The sequence below is a fragment of the Panicum virgatum genome, chromosome 8N, assembly GCF_016808335.1.
Source record: "Panicum virgatum strain AP13 chromosome 8N, P.virgatum_v5, whole genome shotgun sequence".
NCBI lineage: Eukaryota > Viridiplantae > Streptophyta > Magnoliopsida > Poales > Poaceae > Panicum > Panicum virgatum.
Window position 1 is genome coordinate 25,069,538 of NC_053152.1, and position 25,791 is coordinate 25,095,328.

The 25,791-nt window shown below is 46.8% G+C and overlaps 1 protein-coding gene, 1 long non-coding RNA gene and 1 pseudogene across 3 annotated transcripts; 1 reads left to right on the forward strand and 2 right to left on the reverse strand.

Moving 5' to 3' along the window:
- Window positions 1-1,686: 1,686 nt before the first annotated feature.
- LOC120686013 lies at window positions 1,687-4,661 on the reverse strand. The gene is made up of 3 exons (XR_005679921.1): window positions 4,445-4,661; window positions 2,894-3,060; window positions 1,687-1,877 (listed from the first exon to the last, which is right to left on the reverse strand). It is a non-coding gene; the product is annotated as an uncharacterized LOC120686013 (long non-coding RNA).
- A 5,761-nt stretch (window positions 4,662-10,422) lies between these two features.
- Window positions 10,423-16,312, forward strand: LOC120685727 (thioredoxin-like protein 4B). Of its 2 annotated transcripts, none has more exons than XR_005679715.1 (4): window positions 10,423-10,839; window positions 11,651-11,808; window positions 12,910-13,634; window positions 15,908-16,312. XR_005679715.1 is itself a non-coding variant. In XM_039967803.1 (4 exons), the coding sequence occupies exons 1-4, from the start codon at window positions 10,705-10,707 to the stop codon at window positions 16,004-16,006; spliced, it is 459 nt and encodes a 152-aa protein (XP_039823737.1). In that variant the 5' UTR covers window positions 10,457-10,704; the 3' UTR covers window positions 16,007-16,312. The 2 variants fall into 2 exon arrangements, 1 of the variants encoding a protein (XP_039823737.1); XM_039967803.1 differs by having other exon boundaries at window positions 10,457-10,839; window positions 12,910-12,976.
- A 296-nt stretch (window positions 16,313-16,608) lies between these two features.
- Window positions 16,609-20,685, reverse strand: LOC120685729 (annotated as a pseudogene).
- Between the last annotated feature and the right edge of the window lie 5,106 nt (window positions 20,686-25,791).

Here is a 25,791-nt window from a genome sequence, read left to right on the forward strand (position 1 = left end):
ACCATGTTGTTCGTCTCACCCTTGCTTTGCATTGCACATTGCATTTGAAAAAAAACTTTGTCTAAAAACATTGACTAGCCTCGCTTTTGAGATCCTAAAACCCTTAGGAAAACCACTCATAGAGCAATCCTAATAACCATAGGTTATGTTTTTCTTTCAAAAAAAAATCTAACTTTTGTTTCTCTCTAGCTTTTTTAAAAAAAACCACCTTAGATAGAATTTCTATACCCAACACTCTCTCTTCAAAATTTTTGTCTTAAACCAAAAAATATAGGAAACCCATAAACTTGATTCTAAAACCTTGTTAGCTCGGTTGCTTGGTCCTTTTCGATAAATAACCTTTTCCTTGACAAAAGCCTCACTTCTTATGAAGTGTCGCGAAGGCTTTTTGTCACTCTTAGCAATTGTTTTTGAATAAGCTAATTGCGGAACAACATCAAAAGGTCCTTTCAACCTTGCTAACACTTGTTTTTGCTAACTTTGCATTTGCACTTTGCATCCATTCCATTGTTCATGCCACAAGTTGAGTCTCGGGATGCTTGGTTTGTTGGCATTTGTCTCTACTCCCGACCGTCAAGCTTACTTTTGCCGGCCGGATCTGTTTCCTGGGCGAAGTGTGAGACATCTTCCTCAAGAATGGGCTGAGTTAGCTCTTCTTGGCTGATGTTCACTGCATCCTCCAATGGGTCTTGCTCCGGTCTATCCTCAGCAATGGTGTTGCATGAGCTAACTAGACTGACCGGGACTTTCTCTTTGCCAACTTTTACCTCGAGCGTTGCTCGGTCTCCATTTGGGTTGACAAGGGGCTCTATTGGCTGACCAACCAAGACAAACTCTTCACCTTCCGAGACATCGAAGATGTGGAAGTCCAGGAAAACCTTGTTACATCCCATCTTCAGGGACATAGCATGGAGAATCCCCTTACTTTCCATGATCTGGCCGTCGATCCACTTCAGGTGCTTACGCCAGAAGGTCAGGGGCTCAGATGAAATGTGATCTGCCAAGGTTTTGGATATCACGTTCACCCCGACCTTCGGGTCGTAAAAATTTTCTTGTGGTCTAGTGTCCCCAATAGTGCAAAGGAGTACTCTAGGATTGCAGTAGATCTGAATGATGCTACTGTTGGCCTCGGTTTCCTCTGTCCATTCCTTACTTATAATCGCAGAAAGACCCTCTATCTGCGATGATACTTCGGGAATGAACGCCTCAGATCTTGAGCAAATACACTTATGTTCCTTCGGCATGCTTGAAGCATTGCCGAGTTCCAAGTACTCTTCCTCTGTGAAGAGATCGGGTACGAACATAGGCATGTCTTCAATGAGGGGCTCATGATCTGGGGACTTTGATGGTTCGGTTACTTCCTCTATGTATGGTGGAGGTGGAGAGGATGTGGCTGAGAGGATTTGGAGTTGCTGTGTCTCGTTGGGCTGCTCTATCGGCTCTGGTGGATCGTCATAAATACCGGTGTAGTCGGTGCTGTTCAGAACCTTCTCTAGGATAGTTTTGACTTCGGCTACTGTAGCAGAACCGCCCAAATTAAACCGGCTTAAGTGCGCTAACTATCATCTTAAGTGTTAATCAAGTAAACACGCACTTAAAATGGTGTAATCGGGCAGCCTGTTGGTTAACGATCGAAAACACTGGAAGTCTCACACGAAGACGAGCACAGATGATTACAAGCAGATAGAAGTTCTCAAATTTAATTTACAATGCGGAGTTTTACAAACAAGTTTACGTGAAATATCAAAGTTCAAAATGCAGTGGAAATTAAATAAAAGTTTAGTTTAGAAAAAAACAACGATTACTACGATGACGTAAGGACTTCACATCGTGCCCACCAATGTGAATCCTGGTTAGCTCCAACCAGCAGCCGCTACCTGAAAACAGGATAACAACAAACCCTGAGTATACTAATACTCAGCAAGACTTACCCGACACGGGTATACTTAGCCCAATATCTAGACATGCAAAGCTTTTTGGCTCTGGAGTTTGTTTTGCTGAAAGGCTACTAATACTGGATCCTTACTTTCAATATTTTAGCCCAATTTAAGTTTATCAAGTACCAACTAGATTTGCCTGACATATAAAGCAAGTATGGTTGATCACATAAATTTTTACAGAGTACCACAACATATCTCATCATACTTCTCTTCTCATTTTCAATTCTTTACTACGATGTGACAAAGTGACCAAGGTTCTCTTAACCGAGAGAGACGGCGAATCGATCCGATTTAACCTTGCAAGGTGGACCTAACTCACACGACACGTGCAGCCACGCCGAACCACATATGTCAACCGTTCCCATCATTACCCCGACATCTGAATCACGCCTGCCAAAACCCGGGTGAAGGGTCCCTCACAGCGAACTCCTAGAGAACTAGGAGGCGACATACACTCCAACACCCGCCATCATCCCACTCCCAGAGTAGCAGGTCGCGATTCAAAGTATCATTGCAAATCAGGTATTTAGCTTACCGGTTTCGACTACCTCCTACTTCCGGCATGTGGTTAGTACTGTTCAAACTCGGTCAACACTGCCAACAACGGTACGGTCCTCAATCGACACAGGCGGAAGCCACTTTCCATACATTCCATATCCATAATCCAATTTCTCTCCGCCCGGTCTCCATTTTTCTTTCTCACAGATTCATTCTCAAACCACTTTGCCCTAAGTAACCAGAACCTATAGCTCGCGAGTGACAGGAATCACTCGACTTCTACCGAGCCCTAATTAAGCATAGCAGTACTAACGACCTGCACACTAGTAGAGTAACTGAGGAAACCTAGGGATCATGCATCTACGGTTCCAATCAACTCCTAGAAACGGAAATGCACAAATAATTATATAATAAACATCGAATACTGAAATTAAGGGTTATGCTCCGGGGCTTACCTGGGGTAACACTATGTCAGTGCTAGTTAGGAGATAATTGCTTAGCGAGCATCTTCCTTCGGTCGAGCACATCGGGATCCATCCATCTGTCTTCTGGATATGTCCACCAACATCGTCTTCGGGTTCAGCTCCAATAGCACGTCCTTCACGTGGTTCATCTATCGTACCTAAATGAAATGCACAATGCAATTGAATGAATGCACAGTGTTGAGTTGCTCAACAATGTAGATGTGATTATTTGTGTTGAGTTGCTCAACAATGTAGATGTGATTATTTTCCTTCACGATAAAGTTGTAGTCCACATAAAACTTAAGTCAAGAAAACAATGATTTCATTTCCTACTTACTGGGCAGTCATTTATAGAGTAGCAATCTGACGCAATTTAGTTCATAAAAACAACGTGGGGTGGCTTCCCAAAATCTGGATAGGTCATATAACGCAAGTGTTTCAACAGACACTAAACAAGCAAAGATAAATTGCATAGGTCATAACATGCAAGTAAAGATAAGGAATTCTTAACTAAGTGTTGGCAATCTCCTGATGAGCCTACTATATCTTTTTCAGATTTAAAAGAGCACTATACAAGGCGTCAAAAGTAAATCAAGTTATAGTAACATAGACCAAGGTTATTTCATTCAGACCAAACTACTAAGATTCTGGGCTTCATAAATTAGCAAAGTGATTAGGTACTTAAGGAAAAGCTCTAGTATATATATATATATATATATTTCCAAGCATAAGAACTATTTTTCATGATTTGTTGTATTTCTCACTAACCAAAATCATTTGTCCTAGTTAGGCTTACATAAAAAAATTCTCAAATTTTTCCTACAGCAACTAGGAACCAAAGTAAAGATACTGTAAAAGTTTCAACTCATGAAACAAAGTTAAACAACAAGTACAAACAAAACTATTTACACAAGACATAAAGCAAGTTTTAACTAAACTGATAGCTAGGCATGTCAAATGTCCATGAAACTTTTACGCAAGTCTAATAATCTAGCGTGCAACACACTGACCAAAAATGGCAGCCTTGCAATGTATAGAACTAGAGATCCAATTAAAGCTCTAATAAACTTGAATTTAATATAGAACAAAAACTAATGCTCAAATAAGAAAGTACATGTAATGAAACTTGTATATTTTGTTACAAGGAATCCAAAACAATTGAGTTTGCATTTTTCTGATTTTTCTATGAATTGTTACGAATTTTCAAAGTTCGCATAAAATGAAACAAATTCAAACGACGAAACTACAGTAGCCGCAGCCACGCCATGGCCACCAGGGCCATGGCCGGCGGCGTGGCGTGTCTGTTTTGCCGGCTACGGGCCAAGGCGGCGTCGGTGGGGCAAGGCAGCACGGCGGCCAGGGGAGCCCTGCGGCCCTGAGGCGCGCGGCGGGGGCACCCAGGCCTCCACAGGAGCAGTCCGCGGGGTGCGCCGGCGGCACAACCCGGTGACCACGGCGGCGCGGCGGCGTTCCGACGCCGGCGGCGCGGGTTTTGCACGGGGAAAGGGATGGGAAGAAGGAGGAGGTCGCGGGGAAGCTCACCATGCTCTCGAATCGGGCGGAGGTGGACCGGAAGTAGGAGATCGACGGCCGGGGGCGGAGCTCGACGGGAGCATCAATGGCGGCCGGTGATGGCGGCTCGATTCCGGCCGGGAAACGGCACGGCCGAGCTCGGGAAGAGTTGGAATAGGTGCGGGGCAAGGCGAAGCGGCTTGGGGTGCGAAGAATCGAGCGGGGGCGGTGGGGTTTAGCCGGTGCTACGCCGACGGCGGCACTGCTCGACTCGGCTCCGCCCGAGCTCGAGGAGAACGAAGGGAAGGGGAAAACGGACTTGGCCACCGGGACGGGATAAGCACGGCTCGAGCGGCGGTCGAGAACAACGGCGCGGCGACACGTGGCGGCGTGCGGTGCCATCACGGCGTGAAGCAGAGAGAGGCAAGAAACGTGATGCTGGTGATGGCAGTCTTGTAATTAGACCAAAGTTCAGAATGTTTTTTTGTAAACTCAATTTTTCTCTATTTTCATGGCCTCAAATGAAAAACTTTTAAACACGAAAGTTGTTCAAAATTTTGAGATCTACAACTTTCGTTTCAGGCACTTTTTCATTTGAAGCCTATTTTTAAAAATAAATTTTAACTCTTCAAATTCAAAATACGGCCCTTTTCTAAATTCAAATTCTTCTCAAGTTTTTGCGTGGCAACTTGAAAAACCACCAACATGAAAGTTGTTCACCGCTTAAAACTCTACAACTTTGTTTTTAGGCAAAAGTTCATTTGAGCAAGAATTTAAAAGTTATTTTTAAAGCATTTTTCATTGGATTTGAAAACTAATAATCATTTCATGTGTTAACAACTAGCAAAAATGCAATTAAATGATTTTATGCATGCAAGGTTAGTGTTAATGAAGATATCAAATACATGATTAACCATAACTATAGATGATTAACACCTAGGGTGTTACAGCTACTGTCCTGTACATGACGGATCCCTCGGAAGCCATATTCATAAAATGTGCACTTTCCGGTTTGAGGCCATAGAAGAAGTGTTGCATAAGTATTTCCTTCAACATCTGATATGGTGGCCCGGAGTCTACTAAATGCATGAATCTAGCTCAGGCTACTCCAAGTGATTCATCGCCTTGCTCGAATGAGATCAGTTGTTTCCGATGGGCAATCACTTTGGAGATAGGATAGAAGAACAAGCAAAATTCATCCTTCAGCTGTATCCAATCTCCTCCAACTATCCTTGCCGTCCGGTTGTACCAAAATTTGGCTTCCCCCGTTAGAGAGAACGGGAATAGCTTCCACCGTAAGGTGTTTTGGGACATACCGGGTATAATCAAAAGAGAGCAATTCTCTTCGAAGATTTGCAAGTGAGCATAAGGACACTCGTCCTTCTTTCCAGGGAAGGACTGTGCACGAACCATGGCTACGAGACTGTGACGGATCTCGTAACCATCGGATAGAATGGGGTGGCAAGATGGTGGCCGTTCCAAATACCCACGAGATGGAACTGTCGGATAACTAGGAGAAAACTCCATGTGTATGGGTGGAAAATCGTATGACTAATTAGCTCTAAGCCTAGTGTTGCTACCGTTCCCCGGCAACGGTGCCAGAAAGCTTGTTGGCACTCCTTAGCCTAATGAATTACTCCGCAAGCGCACAGAGACCGATTGTAGCTTTCACCAAGGAGTATATCTGGGATATCGAATCCAAAGAACAGTAAAGTGTCGACCAAACTTAGATATCGTCAGCCGGACATAACCAGCAAGAAGAAGATACGGGAAGAGGGCCTAACTCCAGATAACCTACTACTCTGACTAATTAACAAGCTAACTACTGACTCGATCTGCTTCGGCGGCTGGAAGAGGAAGGACTTGAGAAAGGGGTGAGAGGGGAGTCCAACGGCAACCTGCACTACTGCTATGAAAACAACCGAACATGGTGGACTACAAAGGACGTATAGGGCTATCACCACCTATCGACTACACAACGGTTCCGTGGAGTGGAACACAACCTAAGGTAACTACCAAGTCTGGGCAGCACGCCCACAGCTCTTGAGCTACTTGCTCCTACCATGTACTTAGATAGAAAACAACCTCAAATAAGCAGAACTTGCTACTTATGCAGACTCAGGATCCCGCAGATCAAAGTAAGTACTTGACAAGTAACTAAGATAGAAATTAAAGCTAGCGAGAAACTGAAGTTGAGTCAAGGAACTTACTCAAGTATATTCCTCCGAGGCGGATACAAAAGTGGATTAAGACCGAGAGAACTCGAGTCCGCTCCTTTCAGCTCGGCTTTCACCAGAGCACTCACCTCACTCTCTTCCTGTTAAACACAAGTGTACAAAAGACTCTCTTCTCTATGGAATGGTGTGTGTTACAAGAGGGGTAATTTATACTACTCTGAAGTCGGTATTGGACTGAGCGTCGGTTGCATGCAGGTAAGTTCATTGAGCTTATCTTCCACGCCAAGGGAGAGCAGCAGCGGCTGCCAAGTGGGGCTGGCCGGCCTGGGGATGTGGCCGCGTGGCCACCGCCTTTGCAGGGACGCTCTGGATCTTCTCCTGAGGTCGGTAGTAGTTGCGTTGCTTCAATGGTGACGGTTAGGGGCCGGCCAGCCTGGCTCTGGCTCGGCTCAGGCTCCTGTTGCACCGACTTGTTATTCTCTAGGCCCAATTTGCATCACAGGTTGAGTTGGGCTCTGGTTCTTCGGTTTGTCACTGGATTTGACCTCAACTCAACTTGGTTCAAGTCTTTCGGCCTTATCTTGTGAATTTTGCCAAACCCACCTTGTTGTGACTTGATCTTGGGCTCAAGTAACTCTCCACGAAGTCTCATGGCAAAGTGTGGCCCGGCTAGGCCGGCCGGTCTGGGAATCACCCCAATTTGGCTCAATTTTGCACATGTTGATCCTGGCTTCAAACAATCACCAAAACTTGTGGAACTTGTTAATGTTAGTAAAAATCATAGTAATATGGTTCCAAAAGCATAAAATCCGAAGGAATGTTGGCGGTAAAGATCATCGAAATCGACCGTCAACAAAGCTCCACTCTTGCTGCCGCAAGCGTGGAGAGAGTTCCACTAACCAGGCCCATATGTCAGGATGGGTAAACGGTAATAATCGAATCCAAGGCGGACGATGGAGTGGTACATAGAGAAAGAAAATCTCATATGCTGGTATCAAAGAACTTTAGAAATTTTCGATGAACACTGCTAGTAAGGTTGACCGCACTGGTGTCCGCTACCCGGTCCTCTCGGACGCGGGTAGTGGAAAAACACCTGCTGCAGTGTACTGGGAAAGCAACACTAAACACTAAAGAAGCGGATGTGTTGCGTTCCGCTATTCTGAGCGGAGGTAGAGGTTCTCCTCTACCCTGCACCGGTCCCACCTTTGCTCCGCTCGCGCCATCACCCCAACCACCGCCGCACCTCCGCCGTGCGCCTTTCCTACTCCTGCCGCCGCTGGGAGCCCTCGCGGGAGCTCAACCGCGAGCTCAATCTACTAATCACGATGCGGAACTCAATCTACTAATCTACTCCATGCAGCAGTAGCAAAAGATGGGGACGGGATGGGCCAGGCGCGCGAGTACCTGCCGCCAACAGACTGCCAGCCATGGGCACCGACGCAGGCACCGTTGCGGGCAATGAAACATTCTCTCGCGATGCAAGCAGCGGAGGCAATTGAGGCAGCATGATGGGGGAGCCACGAGCACCAGCATAGGTGCCGAGAGGGCAGAGCTGCTAGGGTTCCTCATGGCGGCGCGGCTGTGGAGCGCGGCCGATGGGAAGCTGCGAGGACGACGACTAGGCGGGCTGTGCGGGTGGTGCGGGCTGTGCGCGTTACTCCCGTGAAGCCCTCTAGCGAAGTGGGTTGGGAAGGTGGGATTAAGTGGGTTAGCGGCGTTGTTTGGCCCATTGGGCTGGCGGAGAGGCCCGCGCCGCTTGCATCTTGAGCCAGCGTGCCTCATATGCGAGTTTTTTTATTTTTATATTATTTATTTTTCGATTTTTCAAAAATATATACCTCAAGATTTTTTTGGGGCGAACCGGTGGTAACATCGCTACAGTGCACCTACAGCCGGTTTATCCGGCGGAATTTTTCTGACCTGGGCAGTTCAATTTCAAAAATCATAACTAATTTATATGAAATTGGATAGAGATAAACATTATATGAAAATTATAGATCTCGACAAGATCTGCAACTTTATAGGTCAAACTTTTTTTTTATTTGGAGTCATCTAGGTGCTCAAATAATCGATAAATGCTCCAGATCTAAAATTTAATTTTGGATCCGAAGCTTGTTATAATTATTTGAGCACCAAGATGGCTCCGAATGAAATAATTTGGAACTACAAAGTTGTAGATCTTGTTGAGTTCTATAATTTATGTATAAAGTTTATCTCCATACAAGTTCATATAAATTAATTATGATTTTTTGAAGGTGTGTTGTCCAGTGTTCAAACCAAAATTTAAATTTTGGATCTGAAATTTGTGTCGATTATTTGAGTACCTAGATGACTTCGAATGAAAAAAGTTTGAACTATAAAATTGTAGATCTCATATAAATTTATCTCCATCCAAGTTCATATAAATTAGTTATGATTTTTTTGAAAGTGATCTGCTCAGGTAAAAAAAATTTGCCAGATGAACCGGCGGTAACATCGCTACAGTGCACCACCGGCGGTATGATCTTACTGCCAGTTGAACTGGCGACAGAAGGCCAGATCTACAAAAAAAATTCTTGAGGTATATATATTTGAAAAATTGAAAAATAAATAATATAAAAATAAAAAATCTCCTCGGATGCGGAGGTGGAGGAGCGGCAGCACCATCGGTGAGGCGCGATGGAGGATGAGTGGCGACGACAGCCCAAACCGGCAGCAATGGCGATAGGGAGTCTAGGGCGGTGAGCGGAGGCCGGCACACTAAGAAGAAGATAAGTGCGACACTGACGCGTGGAGCTCACCGACACAGTAATAAATGAAGAGTCTATTTTAGAGAACTTGTTGGTTTAGCTCTCAGTTTTGAAAGTTTTATATTTTTTACTGGCTTGCTAGCGTCCCGACGTCCGATGGGAACTTTTTCCATTTGACGCTGCGTTGATTCAACGCAACATCGAATAATAACATTCACAACATCAAAAAAATATTGAGAAGAATTATTAACCATCCATTGCTAACGAGAAAAAAAATCCATCGCAACATCTGTTTCATGTTGCATGGGACATTTAAATCTCTCATTGAAGGCGCAACATCCAGATTAAACACTTGAACACCCAGATAAACACTGACAACATTCAGATAAAACACTTGCAATAAAATGCAACAATGCAACGTCTAAATCTGCTTTTGCTACATTCGCTTGAAATACTTGCAACATTTCAAAATCTCTACTGCAACATCATAAGATACATATTGTCACATGATCACCCGTTGCTCTCCACAACCTTAGGTCATCTTCAACCTCCAGGAGCTGCCCGCCATGACCGCCCCCCGGAGCTCATCCAGCGGTCGGCGCGGCTTACCCCTGGCGCGGGATAGCGACCAGGGCGGGGGAGGTGCGGGGGAGCGGCGGCCCAGCCCCAACCGCGTGCGCCCCAACAGCCGCCCAGAGCTGCCCCCATGGCCGGAGCTTACCGACGCCGGCGAGGGGCTCGCCGTTGAACGGAGCTCGCGACTGTCCACGCGGGGCTCACCGCCGTCCACATGCGTCGCTGGCCGTGCTGGGCTCGCCACCGCCCGTGCAGGCTCGCCGCCAGCCATGTGCTCTGCCGGCCCCGGAGTTCCCACGGCTGCCCTCGCATGCCGCTGCCAGCCGGAGCTCGCCGTTGGTCCCGTGCGCCGCGGCCTTTGCGCATCGCTCGCCGCTGATCTGGTTGAGAAGCAGGGAGGGAGAAGAAATGAGGAAGGCGAGTCTGGAATGGAAGGTGAGGGAGTGCGTCCGATCCATCGGACGCTAGATACTTAGCATTCCCGTATTTTTTATCTAGCCTCCAACTCTCTATTTTTTATCTAAGATTATATTTAGTCTTTTGGAGATGCTCTAATAAGCAACTTAACCTGAATGTTTAATCGACTCCCCCGGGCCGAGTAGAGGCGCCGGAGTCGTTTACCCCCAGGCCGCCGATCCACCTAGTTCCCCAATTAGGCCCACTTAAACGTGTCCTGTTTCTCGTTTCCACGGCATCCGCACGCCGCCGGCGAGGATAGCGGGCGGCACACCCCGCCGGCGAGCGGACGAGCGGCGAGAACCTCGGCTCACAGAAGGAAAGGGTACGAGGAGAGGCGGCCGGTAAGAAGATGGGGTCGGCGTTGCTGCCGACGCTGCGGCTGAAGCGGGAGGTGGACGCCGCCATCCGCGACACCCTCGACAAGGTCCTCGTCCTTCGATTCGGCCGCACCGCCGACGCTGCCTGCCTCCACTTAGACGACATCGTGAGTACACCCCCGACCCCCTCCCGCCGCAGCACACCCCTTCATGAGCTATTGTTGAGCAGAGCTGCCCTTTCCCTCTCACGAACCATCGTGCTCCCTTTCCCTTTTACCAACCTAGCTAGTTCCCCGCGGCGATTTTGGACCGAATCGGTGATTGCTAGATTTGGAGTTCGCTGTTCCTTGCTTTTTGCTAGGTTTGGTGTATTATTTGATTTGGATTAATTGCAACGAACGGAATTGGTGTGTTAATCGAAGTGAATCTGTTGGAACAGTGGGTTCAAGCTGCTTTTTTTTTGTATTTTCTGTTGGAACTTGCGAGTGTCAGCAGTAATCGTGGTGTAAAAAAAAATCAAAAACGTTACTAAGGAAAACACTATTGGAGGGACTTATACGTCAGTGTGCAAATACTTTGGATGTCTAAAAATTCCAAGTTTCGCCTTTCAGCAACTTTGTGTCTATGAACCCTGCAAATCCATTATTTCTACCGCGATACCATTGTAGTTGTTAGTTACCTGTATTCTAATTAGTTGCTATTAAATCTGAAACCAAGAAAAACTACAGTGCCAATTGGCCTGTGTCTTAATGACACAAGGTGAAACACAATATGAAAATAGATGCAAAGGAAAGGCCTTCAATCTCATATCTTCAGTCTTGCACCAATGCCTTCAATCTCATTTCTTCATTACGGTAATGTATTAGTATGTTGCATACTTTTACAGTAGAGGCTTTTTATTCACAACATTTCCCTATGTTAAGTGTGTGGCTTCTGTATATCAGTTCTGATCTTTTCCCATTCCCCATGTTCTAACAGCTTGTTAAATCGTCGTGGGACATATCCAAGTTTGCTTCAATAGCATTGGTTGATATGGATTCTGAGGAGATTCAAGTTTACATTGATTATTTTGATATTACATTGGTTCCAGCAGCCATATTTTTCTTCAATGCCCATCACATGAAAATGGATTCAGGGTAGGATCTATTTTACTCTAAAAAATCATTATGCGCTGAAGCCTTTTCTTTCAGATGGTAGTTTTTTTTTTAAAACATATGTGCTCATAACTGAATGAAGCTTAACTTGTGTTAGACTTCTGTCAAGTTTTATTTCATATGTTATGCACCCATGCTGCGCAAAGATGTATCATAATAGTGATTGGCCATATATACCTGGATGTTACACATCCTAGTGGAGAGGCTCAGATAATCCTTCTCCATTCTATCACCTAGAATAAATCTCATAACTGAGTGCAATTTTTTGCTTGATGAATTTGAAATGTAAGCTTTTGAAAGCATGATATCATTTATTGTAGCTATTTAAATCTGGTTTGTCACAGAGTGCTTCTTTATTTTCTCATGCCATTGATTTGTAACATAAATGAACTTTGCAAAACTATGTTCATTTTGGTGCCACATATGTTGGAATATGGATGCCGAGGAAGCTGAGGAATAGGGTTACTACTGAACAAGTAGAATGTGGAAGCAAATAACTAGTTTATGTTACGGTAATGTAAAGGAGAGTTGAGTATGTTCAAGTTGATATGACAATCTAAAGTTACAATGATGTCTGATGAAGTTAGAATAATGACTATTGAATTATTTTAAAATTTTTGCCCACGATATTCATATAGCTATTTACAGAGATACATACTCTTCTGTTTCCAAATACTATGACACTTAGAACAAGCTAATAATGCAACATATATTTAAAATGGAGGAACTATCCTAATTGTAAATGATTAATTGTAAGATTTACAGTATTTAAAAACAATGGAGTACTGAGTTATGAACCTCTGTTCTTCGTTATTTAGTTTTAATTCATGAGGCTAATATTTTATTGTTAATTTAAAGAGGATTCAAATTGATATGCGTCATTGAGTATAATTATTTTCTCCTCACCATCATGAACAATAAAAATACAATTTAGTCCCAAGAAAGTAGGGGCAGGCTAGAGATGAAACCAATCATGACCCACTAACATCTCACTGTTCTTGTTTTCTCCTCACTATATCTTCTACTTTTACTCTGCCATACCCGAGCTGCAATAGGAATATAACAAGCTTAACATATCTACAGGACACCTGATCACACAAAGTGGATAGGCTCTTTTAGCAGCAAGCAAGACTTCATTGATGTAGTTGAGGTGAGTATACCACTAGTTTTTTATCCACACTATGATTTATCAGCTTCTTCAGGTATTGTGTGACTTGAATTTGTTTTCTTTGAGAAAGCTCTGAAAGTATTTGAAGTAAACTTGTTCTTGGAGAATGAAGTAACTTGTGATGCCACTCTTTTGATCAGTTTGCCCCTGCTTTATTTATGATACACCTGTAACCATAATATTTAAATGATTTCATATCTGTTCTTGGATTCCCTGGTCAATATTCTCTTCCACTTGACTATTGGAATATGCTATTGTCTGTAGTAAGTTAGCTTCCTGTATGGCTGTATCACTTTTCTTCTATGAAGTCTGATCTTTCGAAGAAATGTAGAGTATCTCTTTCTGAAAAATGGAAAAGGGGAGTAGTCCTCTAGTCTGTCAGGAAAACCTTCCCGACCTATGGCCAGGGGTTTGTCTAGGGCCCCTGAAGCTGGAGCAGGATCGGTGCCCATGATATGCGAGGAGCGCACAGGGAGTTGGGAGCTCCTGGTACATTGCAGGAATCCATTGTTCCAGCTCACCCATCTCCAGAAGGTTACCGGCCATGCGGAAGGTCACCAGCCCTGGCAGTGGTCGGAACCTCGAAATAGTGGACAGCCCCCCTCATCTTTCCACTCTGGTCACCAGGTGGGGATGTCAGGTATGCTCTAGAAGTGTCTGGGGATCTATCTGGTATAATTAACTATTTGCCATGCTTACTATGGAAGTGGCATGTGATTTCCAGTTTGTGAGAGGAGTTAATTGCACCCCCTCAAATAGTGGCATAAAAATTAAATATCCTGATCTACCCTCGCCCCTCGGGCACCCTCATATTGGCTTGGGAACTACGATCCGTACCGACCGTGCTGGGGGCTGAACAGTACAAGGTTGGAGGCCATACCAGGGGTGATCAAGTCTTTTCAGCCACTCCAAGGTCTGGTAGTTAGCTATTGATACCGTACCAATCCTCTAGGTAAAGATAGACACAACTAGATACTGCTCTCAGCCCTCTGGCTTCATCAATCCTCAGCACCTAGAGTTCCTCTGCCGACTCAACAAGTCCCTCTATGGATTGAAGCAGGCACCCCGGGCATGGTACAGTCAGTTTGCATCGCATTTATTGTCTCTGGGTTTCACTGAGGCTCAGTCTGATACATCCCTCTTGGTCTACAAGTGCTATATGTTGATGATATTGTGCTGACTGGCTCCAGCAGCCCTCTACTCCATCAGATCATTGGTGCTCTGCAGCAGGAATTCGCCATGAAGCACGTGGGCCCTCTTCATCACTTTTTGGGGATTTCTGTTCAGCGCCGCCCTGATGGATTATTCATGTCTTAACGGCAGTTCATTCTTGATGTCCTCCAACGTGCCGGGTTATCAGATGTCAAGCCATGCAGCACACCTGTCGACACTCATGCCAAGGTGTCCGCAGGTGTTGGACCGCCAGTTTCAGATGCAACTCAGTATCGCAGCCTCACTGGAGCCTTGCAGTATGTGACTTTCACTCGGCCTGACATAGCCTATGACATTCAGTAGGTGTATCTGCATATGCACGACACTCGGGAGCCCCACTTGTCTGCTGTGAAGCGCATCTTGCACTACCTGCGCGGAACCTTGGACCACGGCCTCCTTCGTCGCTGCAGCCCCTCCAAACTGGTGGTATACTCAGATCCTGATTGGGCTGGCTGCCCAGGTACTCACAAGTCAAACTCCAGCTACACTGTCTTCCTAGGTGACAATCTGGTTTCTTGATCGTCCAAGCGCCAGAATAGTGTCTCGTTCAAGTGCTGAGGCTGAGTACAGGGCCGTCGCTAATGGCGTCACCGAAGCTTGTTGGATCCGTCAACTTCTTCATGAACTCCATCAGCATCTCACCCGCAGCACCCTTGTCTATTGCGACAATGTGAGTGCTGTCTACTTGTCTTCAAATCCAGTTCAGCATCAACGCACGAAGCATGTGGAGATTGATCTCCATTTCGTCCGCGAGCGTGTCTGTACTGGAGATGTATGTGTTCTGCATGTGCCAACCACATCTCAGTTCACCGACGTCTTCACCAAGGGTCTGCCGACTTCGGTGTTCGTTGAGTTCTAGTCCAGTCTGAATGTCGTCCTGGCCGATGTTCCGACTGCAGGGGGTGTTAGCAAATAGGATTATTTCCTGTTTACCCTCCTTTGAGCCTATCTGGACCCAGTCATTAATCTGACCGTGATCCTTCTCTAGGATCTGATCTAGCCTATCTGCTGTGATCTCCGTGGCTCACCACGCAAGGCAAGTCTCTGTGATTATCTCCAGGTAGTTTGTTTCTATAAACCTGGCTAATCACGGGACGGCGGCCTATATATCTACTGTGTACACCATTCATGGAATACAACAATCATATTCCATTATAATTTTTCTGTCAGATATGTTTTCAGATTCCCCCCGTGTTTTATTTAAAGTTTTTTTTAAAAAAAATCCATGAAAGGGTACATCCACACACATACAAATAGCAGGGCTTATATGGTTTGTAGTTTGGCCTCTTGTTTCACTCGAGTCATCCTCAAGGAATTTTTAAGCTTGCCTGAGTAGAAGAATCATTAGGACAGCCATGGTACCTAAGCTCATGGAAAATGGGGTCGATCTCGATGGTGGATGTGCTGAACTTTGATAACTCTTTGTCAAGCTTTAGGGACAAACCAGATCACCCAGGCTATGCAGCAACTGCATTTGATGGTCAACGAGCACAGGAGGTGTCTGTCAACACGTAAACTTTGAGGTGTTAAATTGTAACAAAATGAGATGAAAGTGATATTTGAAACTCCCCAGCTTGCATGTGGTTTTTTGCAATTTTCCTTTTAACTTCAGCTTTCTTATTTTAACTGTTTGGTTCTTCACTTATGATGAGAATTTTTACGAATATAATTATTTTGATCCCTTCAATTTCCTGGTGGCAGGCAATTTTTAGAGGTGCGATGAAAGGTAAATTGATAGTGTCTTGCCCCCTTCCACCTGAGAGGATACCTAGATTCCAGCTTCTTTTCAAGGATGTCTGAGGAAACGATAGCCCGTTAGCTCTCACATGCTTAATCATTGTGTTCGTCATTGTATAGAAAGAAAATGTTTTACTTTAGTATACACAACCAGCTACCTAGCTCATGTACTGTTTCTTTTAACTACCTAGCTCATGTATTATTTCTCTTTCTACGGCATCATAGAGTCATATGGCAGATGTTCTGCCAAAGGATATGGATCTGTCCATGGACAGCTGAAGTTTGTGAAGAATAATCAAGAGCCAGTACCCGTAAAGATATCTTGCATCTCACTTCCTTAAAATTCAGATATGAGATCTTGATTCACCACATGGAGTTGGCTTTTCCTTTCAGTAATCTGTGAAGCTAGCTGTGTCAAAACCTGAAATGATTAACTAAAAATAGTGTCAATGTAGTATTGTTTCTCCCTGTTGGGAGAGAGTTGATGTTTTGGACACCAAGCCAGGTCCTAGAAACAAAACTTTGAATGCTGATCTGTACTGTAATGTATTTCATATCATGAAGACTTTTTGTATAACATGAAACTGCTCTGTTTTAGGAAATTTACACATTCAAATCTAAATCCTAATGTACAAGAAGTAATTAAGTTTCAATGAGTTGATACAAATGGCACAAAACATCACTCTTGTGTATATGAATATATAATTGCTGGTTATGAAAGAGTACATGGCACTATCACCTTTAGGATGTGCGTCCTTGCTTTCCCCAATTCAATTATACTATTAAACTTTTTCTGTAGGAAGACAGATGGGTATACCTGAAAACATATATTGTCTCTTGGATTTTTGTATCCTATTTTCTGTTGCATTCAACAATAAGTTGAAGTGGAAAATCACACTAGGAAATAGTAACTACACCGTATTGACCTATCCTTATTTCCCGCCATGAAAGAATTCAAATAGTCATGCTCCGAAACTAATCTCCACCTCATGCTTGCCAACCTTGAGGAAATGCGACCCTTTGTCGATCACCTTCCTACCGTCCCTTCTCACCCTGCTGAAATGCTCGCACGGGCTCACCTCAAACCTCAGGTGCGCCTTCTTCCCTGCCTTGATGTGCTGGCTCTGGAACCCGACCAGCTGCTTCGTCGGCCGGCCATCGGTCGCATTCGGCCACCGGAGGAACATGAGCGCCGTGTGCTTCCGTCCATGGGCCGGTGGTTCTTCACCTTGACCACGGGCGGGAACTTGAGCTGCTCACAAACCTCGTCGCCAATGCGGTCGACGTGGTAGCCCGTGTTGTCTTCGGTCGTTGCTGTCCGGCCGGCGGCGAGCAGGCTGGTGTTGTGCACTGGGTTCTTGCGGCCGGTGACTAGCCGGTGGGAGAACTTGGAGTAGCTGAGGCCGTGGCCGAACTTGTAGATGGTCTTGCCATTGTAGAACCGGTAGGTCCGGCCAGGGTAGCCGGCGGCGGCCCGCATCCTCATGTCCGTCATGGGATCCTCGTGAACTCCTCCGGATACCACGTCACCGGCAGCTTCCCGCTGGGGTTCTTCTCGCCGAAGAGGACTTTGGCTATGGCGAGGCCGCCGGCCTGGCCGGGGTATCCGGCCCAGAGAATAGCGCCGATCTTGGGGTTCGACTGGGCGAACGTGATGTCCACGGGGCCGCCGGTGAGCAGCACCAGGATCACTGGCCGCTTCGCCGCGTTGGCGACGGCGGTGATGAGGCTCTGCTGGTTCCCCGGCGGCAGCAGGCTGGTCCTGTCCTTCCCTTCGCTCTCCTGCTCCTGGCTCAGCCCCATGAAGAGGATGACCTCGTCCGACGAGCTCGCCAGCGCGGCCGCCTGGGGTGTCGCGGCAGCGTTGCAGGCCGCCGAGTTGCACCCGGCCAGGAACTTGACGTTCTTGACGAAGCCCTGGATCCCCTGGAGCGGCGTCGTGGGCGCGCACGGCGGGCCCCAGTAGTTGCCGAGGAGGGCGAGGACGCCGTTAGCGTTGTGGCCGATGACGGCGGCCGAGGTCACCGCACCGCGCTTTAGCGGGAGCACGCCCGCGCCGTTCTTGAGCAGGACGATGCCGTCTAGCGCCGCCTCGAGCCGCCAGGTTCTTGTGCTCCGGCGTGCAGATTTGCGCGGCGCCGAGGTTGCCGTACACGCCGGCCTTGGGGTCGCCGTCGAAGTGGCCCAGCCGCATGCGGGTGGTGAAGAGGTTCTTGAGGGCCTTATCCACGTCCTGCTGCGTCAGCTTCCCCTTCTGGATCGCCGCCGTGGCGTATTACTGGATGTACGGGCCGCAGTCAATGTCCAACCCTACAAATTGATCGCCATTTGTTGCTCAAAACTGTTAAATCCACAGCGAAGATCGATCAAAGAGGCCCTCCGGCCTAGAGATGAGACGATTTACGTACCGGCCTTGAGCGTGGTGGCGACGGTGTCCTCCGCCGTGGGGCCGTAGAATTGCGAGATGCGCATGATGGCGACCGCGTCGTAGTCGGCGGCGACGTACCCGTCGAGGCCCCAGCTGTTCCTGAAGGTCTTGGTGAGCAGGTCGGCGTTGGCGCAGTTTGGCACGCCGTTGACGGAGGTGTAGGCGCACATGAGGCAGCTGGCCCGGCCCCTCGACGACGCAGCTCCGGAACGGCGGGTTGAAGGTGTCGGCCAGGTCCTGCGCCGTCACCGTCGCCTTGAAGCTGTACCGGGACACGCCCTTCCAGTCCTCGAGGTCGTAAGCCGTGGCGTGCTTGCAGCACGCCGAGGTCAGCAGCACCGCCGGCGGCGCCGACCGCGTGTTGCTGGCGCTGCCCTGGATGCCCCGGACGAAGGCGGCGGCGTAGCGGCTTGCCACGGCGGGGTCCTCGCTGGGGGTCTCCTGCCCCCGGCCCCACCGCGGGTCCCGGAAGATGTTCACGTTCGGGGACCACATGGAGAGGCCCTCCGCCTGGCCGATGTTGTACAGCGCCCGGGCCTCCTTGCCGGTGGCCTGCGCGGACGGCCACTCATGTGAGCTCACGTGGCAGCCGAATTATTACAGTAAGTTTATAATTGTTATACTGTAATAACAAAGACGTATATGGATGCTTGCAACACACTCTTGGTGATGCATGCTAGCATGCTTGTGACTTTTGCAAAGTTCACAAGCATTAGTATTAATAAACATGATGCTAGCGTTGCCTTTTGCGCCCACTATTTGATCATTAATTTCTAGTGAGTGAAAAATCTTTTGCGAGCCAGCTTAGGCCAGTGCCAGTGCAAGTTTCATAAAGGTTTCATGCACATTAAATGAGATGTCACATAGGCAAAAATGATGGCATGGCAAGAAATTTATGAAGAGAGAAGAAATGGGTTTCATCTAGATGAAACTTGGGTTACACTATTTCCAAGACTATAAAACTTGATGAAACTAGCATTGGGGGCTAGAGAATTTCATCAATCAATCATGTTCATAGTAATTGAATGTAATAGCTCGCCTATGAAATCATGAAATGAAACTATGCATTGGGAGGTTCTATTTCATCCATAGTTTCAAAAACTTTTTGATGATATATCACTTTTGGTAATCGTGTATTGAAATTTTGCATTAGGATTAGCCTTAGTGTGAGTTTACATCGGAGTTAATGGAGGCAATGAATACGCCACTTAATCTGTTCATCATGTCACCGCACACATGTACTCGCTTTCAACTGCTAGCTAGTAGTACCAATGACATTAAAATGACATTTACCACATGGTTTTGAACAGAGAACGAAAAGGAGAAAATAAACATCGGTCGGCCTTTGATCGATCTTATCAGTCACCAAACCATGATGTTTTGATTTTGGATAACAAATACAGTTTACAGCGCATAGCTTTGGTCATTATTTTCTATTCTAATATAGTTTTAAAACACAATGAAACTATGACATTGTGAGATTACTTTTGAGGACAAATAATTTACGACAAATCCTTAAGTTTTTGTGACTACATGGGTTTACTAATGCAAGCATTTAATGATCGATTTTGAAATCAAGCATCGATCACATATAAAGCGCAGTCTTAAATTATTTGTTACTCTCTTCCTAGCATTGGTTATTATGAGTTATGACACGTTTTTGAACGAGGTTCTGATTAATATCTTTTAGAAGATAAGATATATGTCATACATGTAGAGTTGTTTTTTAAAATATTTTCATAATTTAGTAGAAATGTCATATGAATATAAATAAATGTTCAAACACAAAATATCTTAGCCCGTTATTTTAAACATCAGGTAAATTTAAAAAAAATATTTTTTAATAGTTTTGTATAGCTTATCAGCATTAACAAAAAACCTGAATTTTGTAACATGATGTGAAGAATAGCTGAAATGCATCCGAACGGATCTCAATGACCATGGTAATAGAACACGCGCGATATGCATCCTCATGAGAGTTCGTCCATGTCCAGGGCGGCCGCAACGTATCTCGGTCACGTACCTGGCCGATGCGGAACCAGAGGTTGTCGTTGGAGGCAGCGGCGGTGAGCAGCACCTGCGGGAAGCTGGTGGCCGATCGGACGGCGCCCTGGTCTAGGTGGATGCCCTTGCCGGAGATGGCCACCCCGTGCAGCGCCTCGTTCCACCACTTGTACCCCGGCACGCCCAGCCGCGGCATCCCCGGCGAGATGTCGCCAAGCTGGGACACCTTCTCCGCGGGCGACATCCGCGACACCAGGTCCGCCGCACGCTGCGCCGCGGGGAGCTTCGTGTTGCAGAACGGGAGCGCCCGCGACGGCGACGAGGGCCCGCACGAGAAAGGCGGCGCCCCGGCCGCCGCCGGTCCCGCGAGTAGCGCCGGGACGACGGCGACGGCCGCCAGGAGCCGGATCGCTGCTGCTGCTGCTGCAAGAACCGCCATGCCGGAGCTTCTGCTGGGGATGGAGGCGGCAGCCATGGCGGGGGGTAGAGATGTAGTGAGGAGCTAGGATGGGGCACGACGATCCATCCGACGAGAGGGAGTGAGAGGCTTAGGGGTGGCGAGACCGTGTGCTTATATAGAGGGTCTGGGTCAACAGCTATAGCTATAACTAGGCCGCATGTCGCTCGGCTCAGCGGCGGATGCAGGAGGGGGGCTAGGGGGCTCAAGCCCCCTAAGAGCCCCTAATTACACGTAAAACACTGTAGCAAAAGCATCAAATCACTATTAAATCTTCACACAAATCAACATCTCCATTGTTTCAGCCCCCCTTGTCTCTCATCCTGCATCTGCTACTGGCTCGGCTCACTGGAGTTTGCGTGCGATGCACTATAAGCGAAGCTATTATTAGTAGCCATCAAGGGGAATCGCAGGTTAAGCATGCAAGCAATGCGCTGCTATTACCATCCCGACTGATTGGGATTTATTGGAGATCCGTAGCTCGTGTAACGAACTTCCCACGCGGCATCCGAACCTAACATTTGGAATTGCCGAATTGGTACCGGAGAGACTACACAGCAGAAACTAACTTTTTTTTTTGAGGGCAAAGTTAGGAGCTTGCAGTCATTGGCAATTACCTCAAAGTTAAAAGAATGTGTGCAAGTGCGTTTAAAGATCCTACACTCCATAGCTTCAAGTCTCCTACCTTGACGCAGCTATATATACCTTACCTCTTATGGCTGAAGAAAACAGGAGCCTCTCAAGCCATCGACTGCTGTACATGTCATTGTAAATAAAAAAATTACCGAGCTCCAGTTGCTTTCGTGTGGTAGGACGTCTCACGAGGAAGGAAATCAAAGCTCGAGCCACGTATCATCCTTGCCTCCAAAATAAATTGACCACTGGTCGGCAAAACAAGGCCGGAAACAAAATATAATAATGTGATGAGCCAAACACTAGTACAGAACTGCCCTTTAGTCCTGGTTGCCAACGGGCATTTATCCCGGTTTTCCAACCGGGATTGAGCATCCGGGACAAATGTGCTTTGTCTATTTGTCCCGGCAGCTCACGACTCGGGACCAATGCTATTTTTTCAAAATAAAAAAAAAGAATCCCGCAGGCCCGACCTCGCCCACACGCCGGCTCTCTCCTTTCCAAATCTCTCGATGACAAAATCATTCACGAAACCAATCACAATCGAAATCCACAAACAAATCATTCATATAATCTATCCCAAATCATTCACACAATTTCAATCCCAGAATCATTGAAGAAAAAAGAAAGAAAACAAAGAGGGCTACTATGATTGAATCAATCCCAAACTTCATCTTCTCCACGCACGCCGTAGCCCAGCGCCGCCTCCGCGCGTCGCCGCTCGCCGCGGCTCTACGCTGTGGCCGCCGTCCCGCATCGGTGCGCATGGGGGTGACACGGACCTCGACGCCGGAGTAGCCGTCCTCGGCGAGCTCACGGGTGAGCATCTTGTTAAGCTCCGCGAAGATCACGCCATCCGCCACGAACTGCGTGCGAGAAAGTGAGCACGCCAGACGTCAGACTTCAAATCCAAGGGATATGCAAGCCGAGCTCAGGATCTAGATGAGGGGAGGGTTTGTGGCCTACCTTCTGCTTCTTGCTGATCGCGTGAGTGGTCGCCATTGGCAGAAGGGATGGAGGAGCGGCCGGTGGTGCGGCGGCGACTGGAGAAGCCGGGTCCCGCGCTGCCGTGTCCAGCTCCTTGATGCGGCCCTGCGACGCCGTCCGCTAGCTTGCGCCGCGGGCGCACCTCGCCGTGGCATGATGCGCCACCACTCGCCGCGGCTCGATCCGGCACAGGTCCGGCCGGCCGCGCCCCTCCTTGGCCCGGATCGACCTCATCCCCAAGCTAGAAGAGAGAGGGAGAAGATAAGGCAGGCAACGAATGGTTGGTTGGCAGAACTCGAGAGGAGAGAGATAAAATAGATGGAGACCAGTCTTTTGTCCCGGTGATTGGCTGGACCCGGGACATATGCACTTCTTTTGTCCCGGTTGGTGGCTCCAACCGGGACAAAAGGTGCATGTCCCGGTTAGAGCCACCAACCGGGATAAAAGAGGGTCCTTTTGTCCCGGTTGGTGCCTCCAACCGGGACAAAAGGTCTCTGTCCCCTACGCTGGCCCGGCTAGCCATTGGACCCGGCAAGTCATGGCCTCACCCGTCTCAAGAAATTGATTGGTAGGAACAGATGAGGGGATCACCTGCCCTTACAAATCGATTTGTAGGAATGGATGAGGCCATGACCCGTCCCTACAAATCATTTTTTATCTGCAAGAACTAGTGGTGGATAGCCTTCTAAAAATACTTTTTTACCCACCGCTAAAAATTCTTTTCATAGTAGTTTGTGTAGCATGCAAATGATTTGTGTTAAGGTTCTCGAGGCTATAAGCTTTTGATATATGCCCTGTATGTTGAGAGAAGAGGGAGGTAGCACGTTGTTGTTTAATGCGGTCCAAAATGCTATTGCACATTGTAGGTATGCTGTTTTCCCTTGTCAGCATATGCGAGAAAGCACCAGAAAGTGGTGAACCATATAAGAGCCCATACTTTCATAATTTTGAGCTAAATTAGGTGTGAAAATTATATGTTTCTGGGTAGCTTGTTGGATTGTGTAAGCATTTTGTTTATTTTTTGAGGGTTTATTTAAAACCTGCATCGAATGTCTTTTAAAAGACTTTGTAAAATCATTCCATATACAAGTAATTGACGCGGTCAGAAGAACTTCAGTTACGCCTAAGGTGGAGGCCGCCTATTACATAGGCGAACTACTAAACTTCAACAGAATTTTCTTGTCGAATTCAAGTAAAATTGAAACATGCTTGTCGAATTCTAATAAAATTGAAACCTATTTTTGGGAAGTCAGTGAAATACTAGCTTTGGAAGCACAGCTTGAGGCCGAAACCCATCGGGCCCACCTCTCTTCAGTCTGTTCGGCAAATCTATTTCTTGTTCGACATTTTCAACAGCTAGCCACCCCTGTTCCCGAAGCACAGTCTTTTTCTTGATCTGTAACCCACCAGGTTGTCCAAACCAATTTTTGGCACTGCCGAATCTTGGGCCAAACTTTGAAGTTAGGTTTGCATCCAACCAACATTTTAGTTTAATAGTCAATGCAGAAGATACATACATTACCCGTCCCTGAAAATGTGTTCCCAACCTGCCAAAAAATACGTCTGCTTAAATTCAAAAGTTTCGATCCTATTTCCACTATTTTTTAAAATTTAAATTCCCACAAATTTTGATCTATCAAGCTAGTTCGCGATCGAGACATGGAATAGCAAGGGATGTGTGGTTTGTTTGGATGATACCGACACAAAGTGGTTGAACAGTAGCAAGAAAATGGTTTACACGGATCAATAGTAGGTTCCTTCCAAAGGCTCACCCATATGGCCGGAACAAGATCCACTACTATAATAATCATTATTGAGGTGGGCAAACGAAACACATCAGAACAAAGGTCACAGAAAACGAAGCATTTTCTGAGGCAGTTTTGGTGCCAGCTTCAGTTAATCAAGTAAAAAAATAAAAAAAAGGAAAACCCGCGGCCGCGCTGGCCGCGCCCCCACCGCCGTGCCGGCCGCCGCTCCGCATGCCGGATCTGCCCGCGGGCCGCTCGACACTGCTCCACGCACCGCACGTTGCTCCACGCGCCGAATCCACCTGTCGGTCCACTCACCGCCGCTCCGCGCACCACCCGCCGCTTTGCCGGTGCTGGATCTGCCCGTCGGGCCGCTCGCCGCCGCTCCGTGTGCTGCTCGCTGCTCCCGCCCGCCACTCCACCGCTCTGGACGCCGAATCCGCCCATCGGGCCGCTTGCCGCCGCTCCCGCCGCATGTGGCCATCTGCTATGGGCTTGTAGGGAGCGGAGGGACGGAGGGAGAGCCACATGGGATGGAGAGAGAAAGAGAGATGGGATGGCTAGGGTTTGGCTCTGGTATATGGATTTTTAATGGGCTCGCTTAATTAACCGAGGCAGTCTTTCATAATAGGACCGCCTCTGAAAATAGGAGTATTACTAGAAGCGGTCATCTTAACAGTGACCGTCTCTATTAATCAATTTTGCGAGACAGTTTTCATAACTGCCTCAGTTAATAAGAAGTAATCGCCTTTTTATGCCCACCTTAGAGCTAAAAAAAGGTCACAATAAATTATTTTTTGTAGTAGTGAGAAATCCTCTGATGACACAAGGGATGAATGTTCACATCCCAAGTTCCTAAATGGGAGTGAGGTATACAAAAATATTAGTAAACTAAGAGCTGTACAAGGTAAGAGCAGTGGAAGTGTACCCGCTCCATCAGATTCCTTGTGGAAAAGAAATTCCTTGTTCCGGAGACTCCTTTATTTCTAGGACTTGATTGTTCGTCACGCACTTGATGGCATGCATCTAACTTTAAAATGTTACCGAGATCACAGAATGGCCATGAATGGTAAAGTAAAAGACACTATGTAAGAAAAACCCTAAGGTGATGGACATCATCACGCTATGGTGACAGACATACTATCTATTACCTTTATCACGTCGCTGATGACTACTCAAAAGTGTCGGGTTGAAGCCCGTCACCTATGCCATCACAAAGGTGACAAACATCAGTATTAGCCCGTCACCTATATTTGTCTTAGCCCGTCACCTATGTCAACACATAGGTTACAGACATCATTCTTTTGCGTGTTAAAATAAATATTTTGTGTGTAAATAAAAGTTAAAAAAATATTTTATTTTCCCCACCGCACTGGCATCTCAAGTAGCAAGTCGCGCAATTTTTTGCGCGAATATGGGCACGAAGCGATTTTCCCACCGTTACCAGTATTCGAACCCATAGCCTTAGCCTCGGGCGTACCCTTCCCTACCACTGGGGTATGCCATCACATGTGATCAATAATGAGATATTTTCCATTTATCATCACTTTCTAATGTCACAAAGGTGACGTGCCTTAATGTTGCAGGTGAC

Coding starts and splice junctions, on each gene's coding strand:
- LOC120685727 (XM_039967803.1), top strand. CDS start 10,705: ATGGGGTCGGCGTTGCTGCCGACGCTGCGGCTGAAGCGGGAGGTGGAC. Junction 10,840..11,650: donor GCCTCCACTTAGACGACATC/GTGAGTACACCC, acceptor ATGTTCTAACAG/CTTGTTAAATCGTCGTGGGA. Junction 11,809..12,909: donor CACATGAAAATGGATTCAGG/GTAGGATCTATT, acceptor ACATATCTACAG/GACACCTGATCACACAAAGT.